Below are 26,064 nucleotides of genomic sequence, written 5' to 3'. Positions count from 1 at the left end.
GGAGGTGCGGGGCCAGGGGGCGCGCGGACGGCGGCCCGAGCGCGAGCCGTATGCGTGCATGGATCCGAGCGCCGCGCTGCACCGGCGGCCCGCGGGCGGCGGCCTGGGCGCGGTCTCCCCGGCGCTGTCCGGCGGCCAGGCCCGCCGGAGGAAGCAGCCCCCCAGGCCGGCCGACTTCAAGCTGCAGGTCATCATCATCGGCTCCCGCGGCGTGGGCAAGACCAGCCTGATGGAGCGCTTCACCGACGACACGTTCTGCGAGGCCTGCAAGTCCACCGTGGGTACGCCGGGCCTGTGGCGGGTGGGCCTGGGGAGGTCGGGGCCCGGTCCCCGTCCCCGTGGGAGCTCTGACTGTCTTCTCCCGGTGTCCCGCCGAGCCGTCCTACGGGTGCCCAGGCATTCCCGCCGTGGGCACATCTGGCATCCGAGCCGCGCACAGCCCGGGTTCCCTTGGAAGCCTGACCCTCTCCAGGGACCAAACCGAGTTTTTCCGTGGCCTTTCTGCGGGTGTCCGACCCCCAGAACCGGGACATTCCCTCCCGGAACCTTCTCGAGTCATGAGGTTCGGGTGATGCATCCGCGGAAACTCCCGGTCCGTTACTCCAGCTCGCCCAGGAAAACGGCTTTGTGAGCTGAAAGTAGAGCCGAAGGCCACCCACCGGTGCAGTGCCCCGGGGTCACTATCCTAAGCGGGATTGGACCTCGCAGCTATTCGGGCTGGAGGGACGGACCAGGGTTTGCTTTCTTATTTTCCGTCTATTTTCGCGGTTTACTGAAAAGAAGGTTTAGTGCAGAGACCCGTTCGCGCTAAAGCTACACTTCGGTTTCTTTCTTGTTCTGTGCACAAATGTAGGGCAAAGGGATTTCAGCTGTGTTTATCCTTGACCTCAAATAACCGGGTGGATAGGCAAAGTGAGGACGGTTCCCCGGCATCCGGCACCCACTCGAGGTCGGTGAATTACCGGGAAATCCATAGGTGACGCTCCGGTTGTACCTTCCTCGCGATCTGGATTAGAAACTGCAAGGGAATGTTTTTAGTGACGTTGGATTGACAGGGCTCGACGTAGAGGTTTGTCAGGGATATGGGGAACAGTTGTGCCCATGGAAAAGCTCCCCCGAAAACTCTCATTTGGGGTCGCTTTGTAGAAGAAGAAACAGAGTAAGCAGAAGGTACTGGACAGACAGACAGTCAAAAAAAAGATCTAGCGCTCAGGAGAGTTTGAGACCAGTCTGGTCTACACAGTAAGTTCCAGGACAGCCAGGGCTAGGTAGACAGGCCCTGTCTCAAAACAAACAAAATCTCAGCTTGGAGATTTGAAAAGCTGAATCCTAATACGTGTATTTTCTGTTGTAACCATTGATGGTTACCATTTCTAGATGAGAATTCTGTAGAGGATTTTAGCAACTCCCCATTGTAATTGGTAAGTTGTCGGGTAACAAAACCACTATGGTTTTAAGTACTTACTGGAAAATTAAACCTCCAAATTTTCACACTGACTTAAATTTCCTTTTAATGCTTTTTTTTTTTAACAGACCATTTTGGAAATATTTATGTTCCTCTACCCTGTTTGCTTTTTAAATGTTTGTCTTGGGGACGTGTTATTAGAACCCAGTAACATAATTATACCCGCTGCAAATATCCAATCTTGGATCATAAGAGTATGCAGGGAGTTATTAACCAGGAAATGAGGCTTATATCGTTTTGTTTGATTCTGACACAAGTGCTTGAATGCAGTTGAGAATTTACCAGTCTTTTATGGCCCCACATTTACATATGCAAAACTGAAAGGTAAATTGTGGTATTGATGCGGAAGGGAAATCGGATAACAGCTCTATGAAGGCTTAAGGTGATGGAAGGGGTGGGGAGAGCTGTCCTTTAGGACGGCACACCTATGTTCTAGGAAGATTTCCTAGGTGCACACTGTAGTGGGTACTAGGAGACCTTGGCCATCCTGTCCTCTTGAGAAAGGTGGGCCTGGGGTTGGGGATTTAGCTCAGTGGTAGAGCGTCATTGGCAAAGTGAAACTAGCCTGGGACATCCTGGGATGGCACAGACCTTTAGAAACAGGTCTCCGTCCATACATAATCCTATGTCCATGTTTACGGGTGTCTACCCACACTGAGAGTGGTTGAGTTTTTTCCTTGAGTGTTTTTGTGTACTTCATATGCAACCTGAGGTAATTAATTTCAACGAGTGTTTCTTCTTGTGGGGAGTTCGGAGGAAGGTGGTAACTGTAGCTTAATGAAAGCCCAAAGACACTAAATGCTAACAGGTGCCTTTTCAGCTCCTGCCTCTGCATTGCTCTAGTTTGTTTTCTAGAGGACCTGTGGTTTGTTAGCACCTGCTGTGTATTGGGTGTTTCGCTGCCTGTCGGGTAATGTGGAAGCCTAGCGTGGGCTCAGTGAGCGAGTGGGGCCGGCAGGAGCTGTTACAGTGCTCAAGGGGAGCACAGAGTGAAGAGTACTTAACGCACAAGCCTCCTGGCTGGGGCTCGTTAGAGGATTCCTTCCCACTGGACCCTGTGGAGCCAAGCTCATTCCTTAAGTTCCTTTAGAAAAGGCTGTTTAAATACACCCCTGGGTGCAGTGTAACCTTGTATCTACTGTTTGAGCGAAGCTCGTAGGTCTTCCTGGGGCCTGTTTTCTAGTTCCTGCTCATTCTAACACAAAGAGCACAAACAGGAGTGACTTCCCTGATGTTTTCCTCACTGGGTCAAGGCTGCTTCTGGAAGAGACCACAGTCCCCAAGCATGTGTACACCAAGATGGGTGGCAGACGCAGGGACATGGCACCTGTCATTGAGAGGGGAAAAGAGGGGCTCCTGAAACACACCTCTGACAGGGAATCAGACACCTGTGGACCATTCGTCACAGAAAATAGCAGACTCCTTAGGGATCTGTGGTGGTAAATGAATGTTAAGTTTGTACCAGCGAATCATTGGTATCTTTATTATTATGATTAATAATCAGGGCATGGGTTTAAAACATAGACTTCACAAGGATGTGAAAAGCTAACGTATTTAAATTATTTAATGGAGGGCTAGGTAGATGGCTCAGTGGTTAAGAGCACTGACTGCTCTTCCAGAAGTCCTGAGTTCAAATCCCAGCAACCACATGGTGGCTCACAAACATCTATAACAGGATCTGATGCCCTCTTACAGTGTACTGTACTTATAGCTACAGTGTACTCATATATAATAAATAAATAATTGTTTTAAAAATTATTTAATGGAGGGGTTGGGGATTTAGCTCAGTGGTAGAGCGCTTGCCTAACAAGCGCAAGGCCCTGGGTTCGGTCCCCAGCTCTGGAAAAAAGAAAAGAAAAAAAAAATTATTTAATGGAAATTATCATGATTTTTCAAATAGATTCGTATTTGCAGAGTTGAATTAGTCTGACACAACTGGACTAATCAGCCAGCGCTGGTTGTTAGTGATTAATGAAGGGGCAGTATTTTTGAAGATAGCAGGATGGGAAAAGAAAGCTTGTTTGCCACAGCTGTCCACACCCCTCTGAGCTGAAGCTCACAGGCTCCTGTGCCAGTTTTTCTAGTTTCTTCTTTGCCTAGACTCGTGGTTCTCAACCTTTCTAAAGCCGTGGCCCTTACAGTTCCTCATGTTATGGTGACTCCCACCGTAAAATTATTTTTGTTGCTATTTCATAACTAATTTTACTACTGTTGTGAATCATAGTGTAAATATATGATATGCAAGATCTCTGATATTCAGGAGAATCCTCTCAGGGGTTCGTGACCCACAGGTTGAGAACTGCTGGCCTAGACAGTGTCTGACGTACTGATCCATTTTCCTCCCCTGCATATCAATGTTACTGTAAACGTACTTGACGAGCTGTGACTCCCTAGGTAGGTGTGAGTTCTCATGGTCCCTTTCTGGGCCAAAGCAGTGTTGAATTCCTGATCTGTCTTCCTCGTACTGGGACCCCTTAACTTAGTATAAATACCTTTTTAAAAAGTGAGTTGTCTCGGTGGTTAAGAACACTCGTTCCTGCAAAGGACTCAGGTTCGAGTTTCAATACCCACATGGAAGCTCACCCCCTCCTCAGGCACCAGGCACACGTGTGGTGCACAGACGTACATGCAACCCAAATGCACATAAAAAAATAAAAAAGAAAATTATTTTTTAAGCATTTAAAATCTGTTTTTGGGGGGCTGGAGAGATGGGTCAGTGGTTAAGAGTGTTGCTGCTCTTGTTGAAGACCAGAGCCTGTTTCCCACGTGAGGCAGTTCAGAACAGCCTATAACACCAGCTCCAGGCAGTTGGACACTCACTCCCAAACCATTGCACTAAATGACCTTCCTGCGACCTTTATAAGGCGTGTGAGGCATAAGCGTTGATTTTAGACTTTAGTCTCTGTCATCGTCTCATTATGGATGTGAAAGTGTTATTCCCACCATCACCAGCTTGGGGGGGGGGGCAGTGAGAGTGGAGATGGAAAAAAATCAGGAAAGATTAGCTAGCAGTTCTAAAGCTCTTTGTGAAGACCTCTGACCTCTGACCTCTGACCTCGCAGCAAAACTTAAAGCTTCCCAGCCCTGCCTTTGGAAAGGTTGCAGCTCAGAGGACAGCTAAGTACTGAGAGATGCTAACTGATTGGCCACAGTCCTGTGTTATTACCTTCCTGGATGCCCTCTCTAGTTCATGCAGGGATGGGGCCTCAGCTTCCAGGGCTAGGCCACCCCTGCTGGAGCACTTGAACTGACAACAGAATCGAGGGGCCATAAAACAGGTGAATGACCGAGTCCCCAAAGAAATGGCTACCTGGCTCGCCGCCTAGAAATGTCAGCATAGATGTCTAGCTTTGCGTAGAACCCGTATGGAAGAAATTGGCCTCTCTGCTCTTTAGTCTGGGTTTTGTTTTGTTTTTCCGAGACAGGGTTTCTCTGCAGTGGCTGCCCTAGAACTGGCTCTGTAGTCCAGGCTGGCTTCTGATTTACAGAGCTCTGCCTGCCTCTGCCTCCCAAGTGCTGGGAGTAAAGTCATGCATGGGCCACCACATGAAGTTCGGGTGAGAAAAGTCAAGATGAACCTACTATTCTGGCTTAAAACTCTGAGCTGATTTTATTTTGTTTCCACTTCTGTACTTACGTGCGGTCTTCCAGGCCATGACAGACCTGCTGAGAGTTGTGGGGAGGGGTTGCTAGGGAGGTGTCTCAGCAGTTAAGATGGCTGCTCCTCCAGAGGGCCTGGGTTCAGAACTCAGTACCACATGGCAGCTCACAACCATCTGTATACAGCTCCAGTCTAGAGGATCTTATGCCCCCTCCTGACCTCAGGGCACCAGGCGTGCACGTCGGTCACAGATAAACACGCAGGCAAAACACCCCTGCACATAAAACAGAGAGAGAATTAGGGAAGAAGGAACATAATTCTCTTCCCAAACATCAAAAGAACAGCACAGCCTCCCGATCACCCACCATCTCCCTGCCAGAGTGACATGCCATGACGACTCAGGGAGAAGTGAGGGTGAGAGGAACTGAAGTTCAAGTCACCGGCTCAGGGAGTAGCACTGTGATTGGTTTATTTAAGGGGGTTAGTGTAAGCCCACAGTCTTGTGCAATGCCCGCAGACTCCTGGTTATCTGTCTACCTGAAAGCTATCTTTCGGAGAAAGGCTAGATTTTGGAGTGGGTTGTATTGGGAAAATAAAAATCTGGTTAGGGGCTCAATGGTTAAGAGCACTGACTGCTCTTCTGGAGGTCCTGAGTTCAAATCCCAGCAACCACATGGTGGCTCACAACCATCTGTAATGAGATCTGATGCCCTCTTTTGGTGTGTCTGAAGACAGCTACAGTGTACTTATATATAATAAATAAATCTTTAAATAAAATAAACCCTTACTTTCAAAAAGGCTACACCGAGATTCTGAACATTCAATGTAGTTGCTAGCGGGCCTGTAAAGATTTAAAAAAAAAAAATCTGGTTAGACCTGGCCTCAGAACTTCCCTTTGCTTCTGCCTCTCACACCGGGAGAGAAAGTTTTATTATGCCTGCTAGGGGTCAGAGTAGAGATGGCCCCTGTTCCAGCCCTTGGAGTCAGCCAGAAGCCCTGGAACTGGCTGGAGAAGAGAAGAGGCTCCTTTGAGCTGATCGATCGCTGAGAGGTGTTTTACTGCCTAGGCATCAGATAAGTTGTTCCAAAAAAGCATTGGCTTGAACCAGGAAAGAAAACGTGACCCCGTACAGTGGTCCCTAAGCAGGTATTTTTGAGGGGTTCAGTGTATCTACATCAGACCGTTCTGGGAGCCATTAAATAGGGCATAAAGCTAGCACCTCCCTTCAGAGGGGATGTGGGTCACAAAGAGAGTGGCAGTCCAGTGTTAGAGGTGAGAACTGGTGTGCTTCGTCAGAGGGAAGAGACTGGCTGTTTACTTTTTTCCTCTCTGTCCTAGTATAGATTTGATGTTGGAAAAACAAAACTACATAAAGACCAGCTACCCTAATTAAGTGTGGTTATGTTGTTACTTAGTCCTGGAATCGCCAAGAAGCAACAATACAGATCTAACAGGAGCTGTGTATGTGTGCTGGAAGGTCTCCCGTCAGTCCCTCCTCAGTCTGACTCTTGACAGTCTGCTGATTCCAGCCCTTGTGCTCCTAAGTTTACTAAAAGAAAAACAAGTTCCAGTGGACCTCTGGGGGTGGGCACAGAGACCCTTCCTGTCCTTAACGGAGAGGCCTCTGAACTCTGCCAGAACCCCATGATGTCACTGCCCCCTACCATGCTTTTGTAGGGTTGAGAAGTTAGTTGCCCTTTGTTTTTTCTTCAGCCTTTCCCTGTGCTGGGAGTTTGGTAGGAAGCAAGCTGGACCTCAGTTCAGACTCTTCTGTGTGTTACCAATGTGTTTTAAAGCAGACCACTTCCCTCAGATCCCTCATGCCTTAAGAGAGGGTTAGGGAGACCAGGCATGGTGGTGTGCGCCTTTAATACCAGCACTGGGGAGGCAGAGACAGGCAGATCTCTGTGAGTCGGAAGCCAGCTTGGTCTACAAAGCGAGAACCAGGACAGCCAGAGCTACACAGAGAAACCCTGTCTTGAAAAAATAAAACAAGAAGAGAGAAAGGAAGGAAGGGGGTTGGGGGAGCTTTCCACCCTCCCCAGTTCACAATGTAGGAATAAATGGGGTATCATGTCTAGATGCCTGGAACAGAAAGGTAATCCACCATTCTGTCTTCCATACAAGTGCTATCAATGCAGAAACCGCCAGGAAATCGGTACCCAGATTTAAAGATGCACACGGTGCATGCGGTAGATTAAGAAATACCAAGTGTCAGGCACAGTCCTGGTGAAGGAGGACCACCTGGTGCCTGCACTGAGGCACAGCTGGCCGAACAACTGGCTTCCCCCAGCTGTTTCCCACTGTAACCCTTTCCTTCGCGCCTGGAGTAAGAACTGGCAATGATCTGTGACACAAGGAGTAACAGACGTCCACTGGTGTCAGATCTCATTTACTTGTGCATAATAAAGTTCACTAAAGGGGTACACAGCAGTGAAATGACACATATTAGGCTCTTAGAGTAGGACCTAGAACACGGCAAACACCAGAACAGTTCTTGGTCCTTTTACTTCCGTTTCCTGAGATTCCCCCTGTATACTTCCATGAAAACAGAACTCCCTCAAGGAGATGTGGGCACTCCGCAATCCTGGCCTCCCCTGCCCTATGTGGTGTAGCTGTGGCTGTGTGGTCACTCTGGCTGTCAGTTCTTGAGGCTGTGCGTCCTCCTCGAGTGTGCGACTGTGTCCTTTGTTGTTGGTTTTTTTGGGGGGCGGGGGGGCGTTCCAGGGTGGTCTGAATTTGTCAAGGCCAGAATGAAAGGGAAGGCAGAGCCAGTGCCATAGCCCAGTGAACTTCCGTAAGGAAGCATGGTCCGTTTACCCTCCCCCTCACCCCCCTTTAAAGACTTACATTATGGGTGTGGGTGTCGTGCCTGCATGTATGTCTCTGCAGCACACGTGTGCAATACCCTCAGAGGCCGGAAAAAAGCTGACGGGTCCCCCTTGAAGTGTAGTTGCAGATGGTTTCAAATTACCACATAGATGCTGGGAACCAAACCTGGGTCCTCTCTGAGAGCAGCCGGTGCTCTTAAACCACTGAGCCTTCCGTCCAGCCCTACCCATCCCCAGTTTTGCCCTTTAATGATGTCTTCTTCAGAAATAATCACAAGATTTTGTAATTAGGATATTATTTTTAGTTTTACTGAATCCTCGCAGTAACATAACTTAGGGAAGAAAAGTCAGCCAAATCCCTGAGGTTTCACTGGTAACATATTTTCTGGGGTTGATACAGTGTTGATGTGTGGGTCTAGAGGCAGCCAGCCGCATCTCCCTCTCCTTCAGGGTGTGTAGGCTCAGCTTACTCTTCTCAAGGGCAGTGCAGCTTGGGCAGGAGACACATTTCCTTTAACAATAGTAGAGCTGTCTGTCACACACACTCAGTGCCTCCCACCCAGTGATGTACTTGCCTCTGTGGTCTTGACATCTCTTAGTCTCTCACTGTCAGTGCAGGGATAAAATGTCCAAAGTGGCCGGCATCAAGTACTGTGCCAGAGCTACATTGTCACAGCCATTTTACCTATGTCAGAGCCCAGAACTGCATAGCTGTGTTAATATTGGGTAAAGTCCAGTGTGGCCTAGGACAAGCTGAGGTCTTGGGTTGGCAGATAAGCAAGGCGATCTACTGGGCGGGGAAGCAGGGAGGCTGCCTGTTATCGAAGACTTAGGCCACTGTGTTATTTCTTCTTCCGACAGGAAAGGAATGTGAAGAAAGAGTCTGTGTATTCCTGCTATTTTCATTTTGTAACTTCTTAGGGCTCGGCAAAAGAAACAATGTTTGGAAATGTTTTTCCTTCTGGCCTTCCTAGGCACCAATTCCTTCTGCTATGAAAGACCACCTAGAAGGAAGCAAAGCCAGGCTCGCCTGGTGACATGATATGATGAAAATGGGCCGTTTGCAGAACACCCCACGTACCTTTTCTTCTCACCCACACAAGTGTAAACGAGTAGGAATTCTGCAGTAGGCATGTGGTCAGTCAGTCACCCCCACCTCCTGTCTCTGATCCGATGTCCCCTGCAAGATGACGTGTCTGGGCTGCCATTGAGCACAGGATGCTTTGGGTGCAAGGCACTAGATGACAGATGTAACTGTCATTGCTGCTAAAACAGATGAAGGTTGAGCGGGAGCCACAGTACCTCAGAGGCCACACATTGGCATTGGTGACAGGGAGCCTAACACTGTAAGTGAGGCCTTTCTGGAAACACGGCTATTTTCAGAAGACTTCTAAACAACCGGGAGCTTAAATGTGGGTCCCCGTTACCAGAGTAATCTACTTAGGGGCTAACCACTCCATGGAAGTAACGGGGTAGGTAATTTGTTACCATAGAGATCACTGGGCTGAGTGTGCGCAGTCTAGTAAAAGCTGCCTTTTCCTTTACACAATTGTATAGGAAGTAGAATGCATCTGCACACACGCACGCACACACGCACACGCACAGGTGTTCGTATCTGTTGCTTCCATTTCACATCTGTCTCCTCTGCCTCTTTAAAAACAAACAAACTGGTCAGTCCTGGATAGCCCTAATTTCTCCTAAATTAGTCAGCATTTCTCCTTGAATACACAGCGTTTAATGGAGAAGAGAGGCCAACTGTGAGCCTAGGCAGGAAGCCAAGGTGCTGAGTCTTTGGGGACGCAGCCTATGGGTGAGGCCAGCAAAGAAGGATGCTGGAAGGACCAGAAGAGTGCCTGGCCAGGAACTGGGGCAGGAGCGGCGTGGATGCGGTCAGGGAAGGTTCCTTGGGAAATCTAGGATTTAAAAGGTTTCTGGGCAGACAAGAGGGTTCTCTAAGAGTGCATGGCCGGGGGAAGGCACTTTGCTGCCAAGTGCCTGGTGTGCTAATGTGGGTCAGTGTGACCCAGTCTTGGAGGCAGGGACGGTCCCCATTTACCGAAAGGGTAGTGAGGAATGTCGCTTGCCTCTAAAGCCTAGAGAAACTGCTTTCAACAGGTGACAGCCTCTTTGTCCCTTGAGTGGGTAGTTCTCCAGTCTCCGCTGACTGTCCCTAAGGCTCCTGTAGACAGCTGAGACTGTCGATGACTTGCTGGGATTCATTAAGGACCATTACCATTTCTGTGGCATGCAGATGCTGCAGATACACAACATGGAGTCATTTTATACTTGGGAGGTGAGGTTTCTAGACATGCCCGATGGTATACTTATATTAATACAAACGTGTGTCCAAGCCGTAGGTTGGATTAAGTTCCAATCATTACAAGCTACTTGGAGCTGTTGTTAGATACCGTGCAGGTTATTTTATTTGAGGGAGGGGACTGTTTTACTTATTTTTGGTTTTTCTTTTTTTTTTTTTTTTTGGTTCTTTTTTTTCGGAGCTGGGGACCGAACCCAGGGCCTTGCGCTTCCTAGGCAAGCGCTCTACCACTGAGCTAAATCCCCAACCCCTATTTTTGGTTTTTCAAGGCAGGGTTTCTTTTTGTTTCCTTGGCTGTCGCAGAACTCACTCTGTATACCAGGCTGGCCTCTAACTCATAGAGATCTACCTGCCTCTGCTGCCCCAGGGTTGGGGTAAAAGCGTAGGCCACCACATCCCCGCTCTTGTATCCATTCATCCATCCATTCACTTACTTTATTTACTTATTTTGTTTGTTTACTTATTTTGGGGAGGGATAATTTTAATGAGCTGTTACCATTTATAGACTTGTTTGTTTGTTTGTTTAGATTTATTAATTTTAGGCTGTGAGTGTTTTTGCCTGCAGGCTCGTATGTCAGAAGAGAGCATTAGGTCTCCTGGAACTGGAGTTATGGGAAGTTGTGAGCTGCCGTGTGTGCTGGGAACCGAACCTAGGTCCTCCTCTTTGAGGGCAAGCGTTGCTCTTGGCCACATTTCGGCCCTGATTAGATAGAGATTTAGCCACTTAACTGCACTGGGTGTCTCTTACCATGTGGTGTGGTTACTCTGTGCCCACACTCGGCTCTTGTCAGTGGGTAAACAGATTCCTTGTCCTGTTCAGAATCTGATACCCAGTCCCGTTTCCTGGTTTTGAGTATTAATGCCTGATCCTTTCGTTTTTGTTCATTGAGCTTCGTAGTTAGAGAAATGATCCTTGTGGAGGGCTGCTAAAGCAGGCCGGTTTCTCAAACTGCTTGAGGAGTGGAGAGTGCAGGACACTGCAGGCCCAGCATGACGTAGCAGAGAAAACTGTGTCCTCAGGACATACACTGCCTGTACTGGCCATGTGAAGGGTTCTGTCAGTCCACTGGAAGCAGAGCTTGGGAGAGATGATGTCACTGGCCAGTTCTCTTCAGCAAAATAACAAATTTACAAATGTTACATCTCCCTTAACTCAGATTCTGAGAACAATTTCATTTGAAGTGGGGGCAGGATAGCTATGTGTAAGGGCTCGCCTTGGAGGGAGATGATCTGCTCCCTGGTATCCACACTGTACAGAAAATGAACTCCTGCAAATCGTCCTCTGATCTCCACTTTCACAAGTACACACACACAATAAATAACAAATAAGTGACTTTTTAAGATTTATTTACTTATTTATTTTACAAATATGAGTACAGTCTTCATGCACACCAGAAGAGGGCATCAGGTCCCGTTACAGATGGTTGTGAGCCACCATGCAGTTGCTGAGAATTGGACTCAGCACAGAAGAGCAGTCAGTGCTCCTAACCTGCGAGCCATCTCTCCAGCCCTTCATTTAATTTTTAAAAAGTGAAATAAAAGAGTCATGGCACCTTGAATTTGATCTGTAATTCACATCACACACTTTTAGGTTACTATTGTGAAGTGGTTTGTCACCAAGATGTGCCTTTTAATAGTCAGAGCGGCAGTGTAGTCATGCACCCAAGGTGTCGCTCTAAAGAGCCGCCACCTGAGTGAGTCATTTAGGAGTCTCGAGGCCACGGACTGCTCAGACCTGCCCCCAGGTCCGCAGCTATGCCCGAGAGCCAGTAGACTTCGGGAAGCAGCCTGCTGGAGAACTTAAACGGGGTTGTGTTAGCCAGCCTTGCCGCTCTGGTGTACAGAATCACGAGTTGAAATGTGCCAGGCGTGGTGGTGCACACCTTTGATCCCAGCATGGAGGACCTGTAAGTTTGAGGTCAGCCTGGTGTGCAGAGTGAGTTCCAGGACAGCTGGGGCTGTAGAGAGATCCTGACTGAAACAAAATACAAACAACGAGCATAAGAAGAAGGAGGAGGACTGAAATACACGAGACCTGTGTCCTTTGTTCTATTGTACATTTTATATTCTCGGAACTTCTATGTCATAGATCTAGGGACCGCCCACCAGTTCAGTCTTGAAAAAACATGTCCTGTGTTGCTAATTTTAAAGCCAGTCACATGTCTTTGTGTTCATCTCAGATCCTCATCTGACCACTGCTGCCTCAGGTCCCAAAATGGATGACCAGAGGACAGGCAGAGTCACTGTGCTGGCTATGTCCCACCTGCACACGTCTGCTGCCTGGGATAGTCTGTCTGGTCCTGGCAGACAGCTGTCCCGGGCGTATGTTTCCAGTGCTTGTAGTCGGCAAGCCTCTCAGTTCTCTACTGTAAATATTGTGGGGGTTTTTTCCCAAAAATTATGGTTTGAAATATTTTTTCTGTAACCATAAGAGGTATCCGATGAGATACACGAATGCAATTTTGAATTTATTTTTTGAAATTTACTTGAGGCTTACTAGTCTTTAAAAAGAAAAAAAAATACATGTGATGGTTTGCTTGCAGTGTTAAAATGAATAAAAATTGATATTGAATATGCTAATCAGATGGGTAGATTTCCTTCCCAGGCTGAGGTCTTATTTTGTTGCTCAGCCTGTCTCAAGTGTGCCCCACCTCAGCCTGCTGCGAGGCTGCCCACCTAACCCGGCTTACTAGAAACAGGTTGTTCCTTCGTAATAGACTGAGTCATCCACTTATTTACCAACGCTTTTGAGGGCTAACAATTTTAATATATGAGTAGCTTCTAGATTCAAACAAAGGCTGTTTGAATCAGTAGTCATAAATTAGATGAAAGCAGGTATGAAGCTGGGGTGGGCTTCTAGGCTGCATGTGGCTCTCGAGAAAGCCCTGGAGCTGCAGGCCTCTGCTCACTGAGGCCAGGGCACCCTCGTCCCTCTCAGTTTTGAGTTCTTGTAATAGTTTTCTGAGTGGCTCACGTAAGAAGGACTCCTTGGTACATACACTGTTTCTCACTGTGTTTTTACTGCTTTTGCTTCATATCTGTTTTCCCTACCCAGAAGAAGGGCTCTTTGATACACTGTGTCTTTCCTGCCTTCCTTCATAGTCATTTGTTTTCCCTACCCAGAAGAAGGGCTCTGATACACTGTGTCTTTTCTGCCTTCCTTCATAGTCATTTGTTTTCTCTACAGGTGTTGACTTTAAAATCAAGACTGTAGAACTAAGAGGGAAGAAAATTAGATTACAGATCTGGTAAGTAGCGGTCTGTCCCAGTCACGCCCTGTATGTTTAGCAGTCCACACCCTTGGCCCCTAAAACGAACCCTGAGCCCTCTCACCTGCCCATGTCCCTTCGTTCCCTTTAACATCAGACGAAGAGCACTTCCTGAGAGCCGCCCCTCCCTCCCGTCACACTTCATTTGCCCATGGGGTGGGTGTCTTGTTACCGTCCTGAGAGCTGTGTGAGCCTCTCTGCCTGTGTTTCCGATCACTGACATGTCTCCAAACTCCATCGTTGAAATGGTTGCGTCATTGTTTGCCTTGCACTCGGCATGCAGCTCAGTGGTAGACCTCTTTGCTTGGCATGTACAAGGCCCTGGCTGGCTTCCACCCCGAGCACTGCTGCGGGGAAAGATATGTCTTGTGTTTTTTAGTTACTGCATGGTCTTCAAAAGATCCCAGTATGTTCATAACCATATTATGTTGTCAGGTGGGGGAAAACACATCACCTACACAAGCAGCTCAGGGGCCCTTGTGTTGGTGTGGTGTGGACATAGTGTGACAGGCATGCTCTTTCTCACTGGCTTGTGCGAGCTGTGTAACTGGGGCCTCTTCTGCATATTGGAAGGGGACCCAGAAACCCCATCCGATGAGAGAAGACCCTCAGTTCAGCGTTGGAACAGGAGGCCAGGCCAGCTGTGTTCTAACCGTAGTTCGGTGCTTAAATCTTTCTCTTCCCTATTAACAACCCACAGCGGCAGCTAGAAGTACCCGACCGAAGTTACCGGCCACCTCTGTGGAAGAAAGGGCAGGGTCTGACCTGTGTGCTTTAGTGGTAGCCCCCCCCTCACTCAGCTGTTTGGAGAATGCATTGTGGTTCTCAAGACACTGGTGCAACACACTCAGCTTACTAACTCCTCTTGGCAGGTCGCCCTCCGCTCTGACTGTCTGTCCACCGTCTGTGTGTGTTTGCTTTCATCCACGTTAATCGCTGACGCATCTGTGGTATCACCGGTCATCTAACGCTTGAATGTTAGTGGCATGTGTCCATCCTCCATCCATGTCCTTGTCTGGGGCACAGCTGCAGCCAAGCCAGCCTTGCTCGACTGGCGTCCTGAGGTAATCACTTTCATTTGGTCATCTGCAACTGTGTAACCCACATAAGGGCCTCTCGGGTTTTATGGTTTTGTTTCTAACAGTTTTGCCTAGATACTTAAATAACCAAAATAAATTAATAATAAGTGGTGTCTCTTAACACTAGTCCACAAACCAGGTAACAGTCTTTGTACAGTTCATTGCTGCCCACCAGATTATCGTTCATGGGCTGCAGAGGGAGAATGCTTGGCAGTCAAGTCCACTGACTGCTCTTCCAAAGGACCTGGGTTTGATTCCCAGAACACACAGGGTAGCTCACAACTGTGGAATTCCAGTCCCAGGGATCCAGCACCGTCTTCTGATCTCCTGTGGGTTCTAAGCTCATACTTAGTACATACACATACACATGTAGGTAAAACACCCACAGACGTAAACTTTTAATCTCTGACACAAGCTGCTGTTCTCTCTTGAAGGGTTCCAGACGTGTTCACCTCTGGGTCTAGCCTGTGTGGCTGTTGCTCTTTGTCCTGAGAAGGGTAATGGAGCTAATATTAGAATGTGTGGACAGCCGGTCTGAGTGGGTGACAGGCAGAACGCGTCCTGGGGCTAGAGAGATGTCTGGACAGTTGAGAGCAGCTGTGCTCTCAGGAAGGCCCCGAGCTTGGTTCCCAACACCTACACCACATGGTTCACTCACCACTGCCTGTAGTTCCAGCTCTAGAACATGTGACGCCTTCTTCTGGCCTCCCTTACAGTGTCTCCAGAGGGGGGACTGATCAGTTCCTGACTTCCCTGATGGAAGTTGGGTGTGGGTATTCAGACACATGGGGTTCTCAGACCGCTTCTCTCTTAGATGTGAAAGCAGTCCCCAGAACCTATCAGGAGAAACTTACAGGAGGAGGGCGTGTCTTGGCTCATGGTTTAAGGAGGCACAGTCTTCACAGTGGAAAGGACGAGTGGCGGAAGCCAGAGGCTGCTTGTTCCCGTCTCAGCAGCCCAGGAATCAGAATGGGATGTTGGTGCTCAGCTCCCGCCTTCTCCTTGCCCCTGGCTTTCTTCGGGCCGAGCGCCCAGCCTGCCGTGTGTCACTCGTTAACTAAGCCTCTTGCAGACATTCCCTTACCGGAGGGTGTGTGACTCACCAGTGCCCGGGGTGCTGTTCAGCCTGATCAAGTTATCAGTCCATCGCAACCTCTTTTTCCTGAAGGGATTTGCAGAGTGAATCTTACTTCTGTAATACACCAGCTATCTGATTAATCGCACTACACTCCAAAGACTTTCTTCTGAAATATTAAATTTAAAAGATTAAAAAAATGAGCCAGAGGAAATAGCCCAGTGATAGAAATCGGTTTTTGGGGTTGGGATTTAGCTCAGTGGTAGAGCGCTTGCCTAGGGCGCTTAAGGCCCTGGGTTGGTCCCCAGCTCAAAAAAAAAAAAAAAAAAAAAAAAAAAAAAAAAAAAAAAAAGAAATGGGTTTTTACTCATTTTGCTGGTGCAGAGAGCATTGGTGTGAGGCCCCTCTTCTGTTCTTTAATAAAAGTACAGATCGGACACTCCCATCTGAAATCCGTGAAACCACAAGTGTTTGGAGTTTGTAGATTATCTGCAGGGGTACAATGAAAATGACTTGGATGTGGGTCCCAAGTCTAAAACCCATTTGTTTGACAAGTCTTATGCAGTATCTCTAGTGGGCCTGCATCTCTCAGGGTCACATGCAGAGTTTTTCATGTGTGACAGCTCCAAAGGACTTGGAACCTTTGGACTTTTAGACTGTGGGCACCCAGCGTCTGCTGTTTGTCACACAGAGTCCAGGGCGGTTCCCAGGCCGTTGCTCTTGTGACGTGTTTGTGTGTTGTCTGCTGTGCCATTCGGTCACCTGCTGAAGCACTGTCTTAGGACAGAGGGACCGTGTTGTTCATAGGACAGAGCTTCCCTTCCCCAGTTGTCACAGAGGAACTATAAACAACTGAGGTTCTCCTTGATAGTTGATCTTTGTGGTCATCCTAATGAAAATAGTGTACTGAAGAGTCCTACACTTTTAGAATCCCCAAGTGTCAGCTCTCTGTCATGGTTTAACATTACATATTGTCGAGACCACCTTTTTAATCCCTTGATTGTGTTTAAAATTTTTTTGTATTAATTTTTATTTATATGAGTACACTGTAGCTGTCTTCAGACACACCAGAAGAGGGCACCAGATCCCATTACGGATGGTTGTGAGCCACCATGTGGTTGCTGGGAATTGAACTCAGGACCTCTGGAAGAGCAGCCAGTGCTCTTAACCACTGAGCCATCTCTCCAGCCCCTTTTGATTGCGTTTAAAGCACCACTTGTTTCTCTGCACTTAAGTCTTTCTATTCAGTGTGTCACTAAAACAAAATGTGCCCAGTAGCATGTCGTTTCTTGAATTTTGTGTATATATACATATAAAAACATTGTGTGTGTGTGTGTGTGTGTGTGTGTGTGTGTGTGTGTGTGTGTGTAAATATATGCATGAGGGCAGATGCCTGTGCAGTTCAGAAGAAGGTGTCTAATCCACTGGAGCTGCAGTTATAGGCAGTTGTGAGCCACCTGATAGGAGTTTTGGGAACCAAATGTGGGCCGTCTGTAAGAACAGTGTGCGTTCTTAACTGCTGAGCCATCCCTCAAGTTGCTGTGAGGAAATGGACCTGAGGCTTTTGAAATGTGTCTCCTGCCTTGAGACGACGTCGGATTGGCAGGCTGGTTTGCAGACCCCATCATTTTATCCATCGGCCCAGGTGGGTCCCTGTCCTATGATTGGTGCCACCTATGTGAATGCATTAGACGGCAAATAAGAATCTCTGAACCAGGGCTGGAAAGACGGCTCGGAGGTTACAAGCACACACTGCTCTGTTGCTGCTGCTGTTGTTTTGGGAAAGGATCTCATATGCCCTGGAACTCCCTTTGTAGACCAGGCTGGCCTCAAACCGAGAGATCCAGCTACTTCTGCCTTCTGAGTTCTGGGATGGAAAGCATTCATCACTGTGCCAAGCTCTTGCTGCTCTTTCAGAAGACCCACGGTCTGGTTCCCTTCTCCAAGGTCAGGGCACACAGACCTGTAACTCTACCCACATGGGGTCTGAAGCCTCTGGCCACTCAGGCATCCCATTCCAGTACACAGGCAGGCATTGTACATACACTCAATTAGAAATAAATATTTTTAAATATTGTATTACCAAACCAGAAAAATGGAATTGCAGGAATTTTTCAGCTTGTACCAGAAGCAAAGAGAGAAATAAGAATAAGACTCCTTGACAGCAAGACCCAAATTTCCAGCAATGAGTTCTTATCACTACAATGAAAACTTGTTTCCTGGAGGTGAAGGCGGAGAGAGAAAGGGTATGGATTTTCCATATCTTCCCAGCATCACGCAGTCATCAACAGTTGATTATCTTATCCAGTGGTTTTCTCATGGGTCCTTTGTGGAAGACAGAGAGACAGCTCTGCAGTTAGGATCACTTGTTGCGGGCTGGAGAGATGGCTCAGCAGTTAAGAGCACTGATTGCTCTTCCAGAGGTCCTGAGTTCAAATCCTAGCAACCACATGGTGGCTCACAACCATCTGTAATGAGGTCTAATGCCCTCTTCTGGTGTGTCTGAAGACAGCTACAGTGTACACATATATAATAAATAAATTTTTAAAAAATCACTTGTTGCTCTTAGAAAGGAACCAGGTTGGGTTCCCAGAAGCAACATGGTGGCTGTCAACCATCCCTGATTCCAGTTCCAAGGGACCCGATGCCTTCTTTTGACCCCAACACATACCAGGCACATACAAGGTACACGTACACATATGCAGCAAAACACTCATCGGCTAGAACAGCGTTCCTCTCCCCTGCTGCTCAGTCACGTGTGGTGATGGTCGTGTGTGGTAGCTCTGAGGAGTAGAAAATTACCTGAGTGCGGCATGCCAGAGAGTCACTCTAACGGCTGTTTTTCCTGCCGCAAGCACTGACCGGGCAGGTCAGAGGGTGACCCTCAGTGAGGAGTGGGAACTGAGGGGGTTTGAAGTGCTGAGTCCCCTGTTGTTTTGAAGAGGTGCACAGCCCCATGTTCTGATGTCCTGACATCCCTGTTGTAGCTTTCTGATGGTGCATGGCAGGCCGGAAAGGTTGTTGATCTCAGTGGGTAGCCTGTCTCCATTTGTGCGAGTTAGTTGTTAACACAGATACATCGTGTGTCTCTTAACAGTGTAGATCAGCCTGATCTTTTCCTAGTCCGCCTGTAAGGCTCAGAGCAGAGCATCCCCAAATCCTGTCCCCATCCCCATCCCGGGGGTGGGGTACAGAGCAAGTGTTCGCACTAGAACGTGGAGTTGGCTGCCTCGGTGGCGTGAGAACTGAGTTTACTGCTGTTTCCTAGGGACACAGCAGGGCAGGAGCGATTCAACAGCATTACCTCAGCCTATTACAGAAGTGCCAAGGGGATCATACTCGTGTATGACATCACCAAGAAAGAGACGTTCGATGACTTGCCAAAGTGGATGAAGATGATCGATAAGGTAAGTGTCACATCCCCGTCGTGGCCTTCAGCCTGTGCGCATCTCACTATTAAAGGAGCAGAGTGCACAACACGCACATCTCATTAAAGGGCAGAACACACAGTGGACCGAACGCCATCTAAGCCAAACGGCAGCCTCACTACAGACGGGGCACTGGTTGGATACATTACCCAGCATGCAACCGAGAGCCAGCTTCCATTCTGGTCTCGTGGATTGCCGGATTTCAAAACCATCCTCACTCCTGCCTTGTCTGCTGCTTTCTCAGTTACACTAAATAGGAAAGTCGTGTGGACACTATGTAGTTAAGGCGCCCATGGGTGGTCCAGAGGTCATCCTCAGCACAGTGGACATCTTTCTGTTCTCATTTTGAACAAGAGGTTTCCTTCTTCTGAACATTGAGTTCTTACTCAATTTTGAATGAAGAAAATCCTGTATCTCCAGGGTATTGTGAACCGTGTTTTCCTCTAGGAAATGTGCATAGCAAATGCACCTTTAGAAGACAGCAGCTGGGATTGAAATGTGACCGTGCAGATACAGTTGACCACAGTTTCATTTGTCCCCAGTTCCTTTATGTTACAAGCACACACAAAACAGGATGTGTAAAATCGACTTCAGACCTGACGGTGTCTGTGTGTCTTACAGCTGCTGGAAAAGGGTTCTCCTCTGGTTTTACAAGTTGTCAATGTGTGTCTCTTCACGGTGTGTTAGGGTGTGTTAGGAGGGCAAGGTGTGTCAGCAGCGCCTGGGAAGCAAAGGTGGGCAGATCTGCGAGAACTTGGGACAAGTTTCATGCCAGCCAGGGCTACACAGAGAATCTCAGTAACCAAAAAGAGTGGAGCAGAGCCGGGCCTCTCCCCCAACCTGCTCTGCAGAGAGGGTGGCTGTGAATGGAGAAGACCCTAGTCCCAAACACACCTCCTGTGGATAGGTTTAGGGATACTTATAGGATAAAGAAGCAGATGGTCGAGGACGTGGGGAAATGATTGGAGGGGTCCGTGGTCTGCTCTGCGACTCTTCAAATGCAATGACGATGGTTTACTCTTGAGGCGCCCTCATACATTGAGGAAGAGGACATCGAAAGCCCATCCATCCATCAGACTTGTGCTTAGGCCCAAGTCAAGAGTCAGGGTTTTTAAAACAAAACAAAACTTCAAATCCCTGGGGGGAAAAAATGACCGGATAGCCATCATCCTGGGGCTGACAAGAGGGCTTGCAGCCAAACCTGCTGGTTGTCCTCTGACCTGCACACGCATGCCATATAGCGTCCATGCACACACACAAAACCAATGTAAAGAAAAGCCATTATTTTCATATCATTACAGACTAATAGTACGTAGCTCAGCCGCATCGCTTCCAGAACCAGTGCTGTGTAAACAACTAAGAAACCAAAAGTACAGAGAGCTGGTTGGTGTTAAATGAGGCTAAGGTAGCCCTTTGTTCCCTGGAAGTCACTGTCAACGTCAGACTCTGGGCCAGCGTGCTGCTGGCATGTGTCAATCAATATTCCTTTTTTCTTAAACAAGGTTTTTCCTATTCTTAAGCCTGCTTATTAGGAGAGCTCATGTAGCTGGACCTTTGGCACTCTAGAGGGATGAGAGTTCATTTCCATTCACATGGGGGAGCACGGCCTGGCCGCAGGCAAGTACAGCAGCTGGAGTAGCAAGCTGAGAGCTCACATCTAACACCAAGAGCAAAGTAGAGAGTGAGCCTGAAGTGGTATGAGTCTCTAGACCCTCAAAGCCCACCTCTGGGACACGCCTCCTCCCACAAGGCCACACCTCCTAAACAGACACACCTCCCCCCACAAGGCCACGCCTCCCACAAGGCCACGCCTCCTAAACAGACACACCTCCTCCCATAAGGCCACGCCTCCTAAACAGACACACCTCCTCCCATAAGGCCACGCCTCCTAAACAGACACACCTCCTCCCATAAGGCCACGCCTCCTAAACAGACACACCTCCTCCCATAAGGCCACGCTCCCTAAACTTTCCCAAACCTACCAGTTGGGAGACCAATGATTTAAATGCCAGAGCCCTGGGGGGCGGGGGGGGAGTTACATTTTATCTAAACAGCACTCGCGGTTTGTAGAGTTTAATAAGGCCTTCATACTTATGTGGTGAGCGTTTTACCAGCTGATCTGTCTCCCCTCCCCTGGTCTTCGGGGCTTACATTTCTGAAAATAATATCAGATGCTGGGAGATGTTTCGAGGATCTAAAGATCCATGTTGCAGTTGTGGGTACTCCCCTCAGAAATACCTAGCAAGTGTTTGTGTCCCTCTGAGTTGCTGATGAGGGAGGGGATCACAAGAAGACAGAACTTCAGGTTTGTAAATCCACCAAGGTCTGGAGCCCCAGCAGTCCCGTGTTCTACCATTCTTTCTATAAAACCTAGCTTTTCTTTTCCTTTTTTTTGAGTGGGGAAGTGGGGATTGGTGACAGGGTCTCACTCCATAGCCTTCTTTGGTTACCCTTGAACTCAGGGAGATCTGCCTGCCTCTGCCTCCCAAGTGCTGGGATTAAAGATGTACACAGCCAAAGCCATTACGACCTACCATTTCTGGAATGCTCGCTCTGGGCCAGGCTGTCCTCCCACACCCTCACCTAGCCACAAGAGTACCTTGGCTATGGTTCTGAGATTCCCTCCACGAAGTCGCCTCAAATGATGTTTTAGAAGTACACAAAAGGGAGTGAATTATTCAAGAGATACCGACATTGTTTAAAGAGAGAGATCTTGTTGTAACTGCCTTTTTTTTTTTTTTTAAGTCCTTGCAGATATAGCTTAAATCTCCCCCACCCCCATTGTAGAGTTAATGCTAACTTCATTATGGCACGAATACGTCACCAGGTGTTCTACAGGCCCGCCCATGTCACTCAGTGTTCCAGAGCAGGAGGAGGAGGCTTGCGTGTGTGTTTGTATTTTGCTGTGCTTGTCTCTACCCGTTTTATTTAAGTTTGATTTTTACAGCTGATGACCATTTTGAGTACATAGTTTTGCCTGTCTTTTTTTTTCTTTTTTTTTTTTTTTTTAGATTATTTTATGTATGTGAGTACACTCTAGTTGTCTTCAGACACACCAGAAGAGGGCATCAGATCCTATTACAGATGGTTGTGAGCCACCGTGTGGTTGCTGGGATTTGAATGCATAACCTGTGGAAGAGCAGTCAGTGCTCTTAACCTCTGAGCCATCTCTCCAGTCCCCTTGCCTGTCATTTCCAATCACTTCCTTAATAGTCTTAAGAGTGACCAAGGCCTTAGTCATTCCCGCCACCCCTCAGAAGGTACTTAACACTGTGAGCCCTGTCCACCCCCAGGCGAGGCTCAGAAACAGTGGGAGAGAAGGAACAATGAGTGACAGGTGACAAGCCCCTGAGTTTGCGTTTGTCTGTCAGTGTGTGACGTCTTTAAAAATCCCACAGTATGCTTCAGAAGACGCTGAGCTTCTCCTGGTCGGAAATAAGCTGGACTGTGAAACAGACAGAGAAATCTCCAGGCAGCAAGGTGAAAAGGTGCGTGAATGTGGGCTCTCCCAAGCAGCACCCTGCGCTCTGCAACATGCCCTCCCCCTCACAGCTCACAGCCACACCCTTTGCGCTGTCCACTCTCTGTTTTCTTCTTTGGGTTCATTTTGAAGCAGAGGGCAAAAGCACATTGATATATACTGCATTATTACATGTTGGCACTTCGTGCAGAACAAGTGTTTGGGGGTTGTAAATTTGCCTTCGTGGTTCTTTTCCTCTCCTGCCTTGGCTTTTGCTAAGGATCCAGTCATGGAGAGGCAGTGATGCATTTTAAATGTCCGATACCTCGTACATTGAGACACATAAGGATGTAAAGGTCCCTAGAGATCTACATTGCTTTTACTTACAGGAATTTGCTATCGTTATGAGTCTGATATTTGAGCATAAATGGGACTTCTCAGACCCTGAACCCCCCCTCCCTCCCTTAATGGTAAACCAGAGTCTGTGGTCCTGTCAGAGGCCCCGCCTGGCACACCCACACCGTTGCGGGCGGCACCTCATGGTTAAAGCAGGCACATGTCTTCCCAGTTTGCACAGCAGATAACCGGGATGCGGTTCTGCGAAGCCAGTGCCAAGGACAACTTCAACGTGGATGAGATCTTTCTGAAACTCGTTGATGATATTTTGAAAAAGGTAATAGGTGGGTGGGTGGACGGACGGACGGACGGGTGGACGGGTGGATGGGTAGGCAGATGGACAGACGGACAGATGGGTGGGTGGGTGTGCCTGCTCAGCTAGCTGCCATGGTGGCTGTTGCTCATGCAGGGGTTTGTGGAGTCCTTAGGGTTTGTAGACATTCTGTTGGCTTTGCCTTGAGACAGACTGTGGTGACTTAGACAAGGTCTGGTGACTGTGAGAAGCTGGAGTGTGGCTCAGAACATTTGCCCAGCTTCCTGGGCAGTGCTGTGTACACAGATAGACTGGGGCTGAGTGTAGTGCCGTGCACAGTCAGAGGCCCTGGGTTCAGTCTCCAGCACTATGGGTAAATAAAACACTGTGTTTATTTGACACTTCCTCTTCTTTTTATTTTTTCCTTTTTTGCCACAAGAATTAAATATAAAGATTTGTTTGTTTGTTTGTTTGTTTGTTTATTATATACACAGTGTTCTGCATGTCAGAACAGGGCACCAGATCTCATTACAGATGGTTGTGAGCCACCATGTGGTTGCTGGGAATTGAACTCAAGACCCCTGGAAGAGCAGTCAGTGCTCTTAACCTCTGAGCCATTTCTCCAGCCCCAGAATTAAATTTAATACAGAGACCTAGAGCACTGTGCAGTCTTCCTAGCTTAGAGAGAGGCCACTGCCACTGCTTTCCTCGAGCCCCTCTCTCCAGAGAGAGACGTTTGCAGGCTAAGCAGCCTGACTGAACAGCCACAGTCTCTTTGGACATCTTTCAGCCCCTTCCAGTTAATGTTCACCAGAAAGGTGGTTGTAGAAACCCTGAAACCACCCGAAATTGATAGATGACTTAACAGTGTCAACCAGCTACAGCGTGTGGCGTTTAAAGACAGGTGTGAATGGCCATTGCAGACACAATTATTTCTTCCCAGAGTTTTTTCCTCAGAGTTGCATTCTGTCTGGCAGTGTAGAACCTTCAGGTACAGAGGGCTCACTGTTAAAGACTAACCGAATGTGTCCAGGAGGACCAGCTCAGAGAATCTCACAGATGTGGCATGATTCGGAAGCTACCAATGAGCGAGCGCCTTTTACGAACCTGGCAGAGGTTGCATCTTCCTTTAGACAATGGACCAGTTTTCAACTGAGTAACGTGTTAAATTTTCATCATAGTAGATTCTGTGCAAAGAAATGGTGGGGTTTTTTTATCACATTGCTAGGAACCAAGCCTTGGGTCTTTTCACACATGCCAGGCAAACACTTCTCACCAAGCTGCTTCCCAGTCTCTTACAAAGAGACTTATAAATAATACTTCCAAGGCTAAAGAGATGGCTCGGTGGTTAACAACACTGGCTGCTCTTCCAGAGGACCCAGGTTCGATTCCCAGCAACCACCCAGCATTTCACAACCATCTGTAACTTCAGCTCCCAGAGACCCAACACCGCCTTCCGGCTTCCTTGGGTAATAGGCATGTGGTATGTAGACATACATGTAGACAACATACCCGTACACATAAAAGGAAAGCCTTACAGTTTAAACACTCCTTTTGCTTGCAAGGCCGAGGTACATCTGTGCTCTCTTCTTGTCCTTTAGATGCCTCTCGATGTTTTGAGAAGCGAGTTATCCAATAGCATCCTTTCTCTACAACCAGAGCCTGAGATCCCACCAGAGCTGCCTCCACCCAGACCACACGTCCGATGCTGTTGATTTGATACTTTGGAGATGGTGCAAGCCATTGCTAGAAGGGGAAAGCATTCTGCTCTGCACTACAATCACGTGACAACTTCCTTTCGCACTTTGTAACCCAAGTCAGCTACACACTAACTTGTAAATATGCAAATATGCAATCCTGGGTGAGGTCGGGTTATAAGTTACACACGTCCCTTCAGATTCTATTTCCTCATTACCCCAGTGTCTAGTGTACATACACTGGGAGACGTAGTACTTCTAATATGAAGAATGGGAGAGAAACGTCCTTGTTAACTACACTACAAGGCAGACACTCCGATGAGAAGACAGGACCTGGTGCTTCGCTTGCTGTTTCAACGAAAATCTACAAAAACTGAAGATTTTTTTGAAAAGGAAGACAAGACAACTGCCTTTTCTTTATTTATGAGGCTTTCTCCATGTAGCATCTCAAGGTTTGGAGTTTCTCTGCCCCAAAGCAAAGCTTCCTTCACGGCCACCAGTGAGATTACATACGGCTATGAATTGAGAAGGTTTTCCTAGATAGGGGACTGGATTGGACTTGGTCCTGCGGCTGCAGAACCTGGGGTTTTCCCATTGGCTGCAACCTTCTTTTAAGAATGAAAAAGATTCAATCGAGAAAGACCTGAAGGGCTGGGATTGTAGCTCAGTAATTGAGCATTTGTCCAGCGTACGTGAGGCTCTGGGTTCAATCCCCGTCATCACAAGGAAAGGAAAAAGAGAAAGAAAAAGAAGCATTTTGAAAACTATAGAAAAGATTTTAAAATCATACTGCTGTCCTACACAAATCCTGTTTAAAGGGATTTTAAGAGTTACATTTTAGTATATCAAAGAATACACATGCATTTGCCTAAACACTCTGTATCTTTGTAACGATAGACTTCTCCCCTTGGTGGTGAAGCTTATGCCTATTTAGCCTAGACTGTGTTCAAGTTTTCTTGTTTTGTTTTGTTTTTTTTCTTGAGGGTTTTTTTTTTCCCCTGGTCTGATAAGGAATTTGTGAACTCTATCTTTGGTATACCTTTTATTAAACTGCACCGTTTTGTTTAGTCGAGGTAAATAAGTATGTATTTGAATAACTTGGCGTGTCCTGAGTGTTGTGGTATGAGAAGCATCGTGGTCTTTCTACACTAATGAAGTGCAAATAAAGTTTTGTATTTATGAATGACAGTTG

The 26,064-nt window shown here is 47.7% G+C and overlaps 1 protein-coding gene across 1 annotated transcript; it reads left to right on the top strand.

The window, feature by feature from the left end:
• Rab12 (RAB12, member RAS oncogene family) lies at window positions 1-26,064 on the top strand. Its single transcript, XM_032901724.1, has 6 exons — window positions 1-281; window positions 13,403-13,463; window positions 18,907-19,045; window positions 22,465-22,554; window positions 23,095-23,199; window positions 24,777-26,064. The coding sequence occupies exons 1-6, from the start codon at window positions 59-61 to the stop codon at window positions 24,888-24,890; spliced, it is 732 nt and encodes a 243-aa protein (XP_032757615.1). The 5' UTR covers window positions 1-58; the 3' UTR covers window positions 24,891-26,064.

This window comes from Rattus rattus, chromosome 4, assembly GCF_011064425.1.
Source record: "Rattus rattus isolate New Zealand chromosome 4, Rrattus_CSIRO_v1, whole genome shotgun sequence".
Lineage (NCBI taxonomy): Eukaryota > Metazoa > Chordata > Mammalia > Rodentia > Muridae > Rattus > Rattus rattus.
Note: the sequence above shows the minus strand (reverse complement) of the source record. Positions and strands in the feature narration are given on the sequence as shown.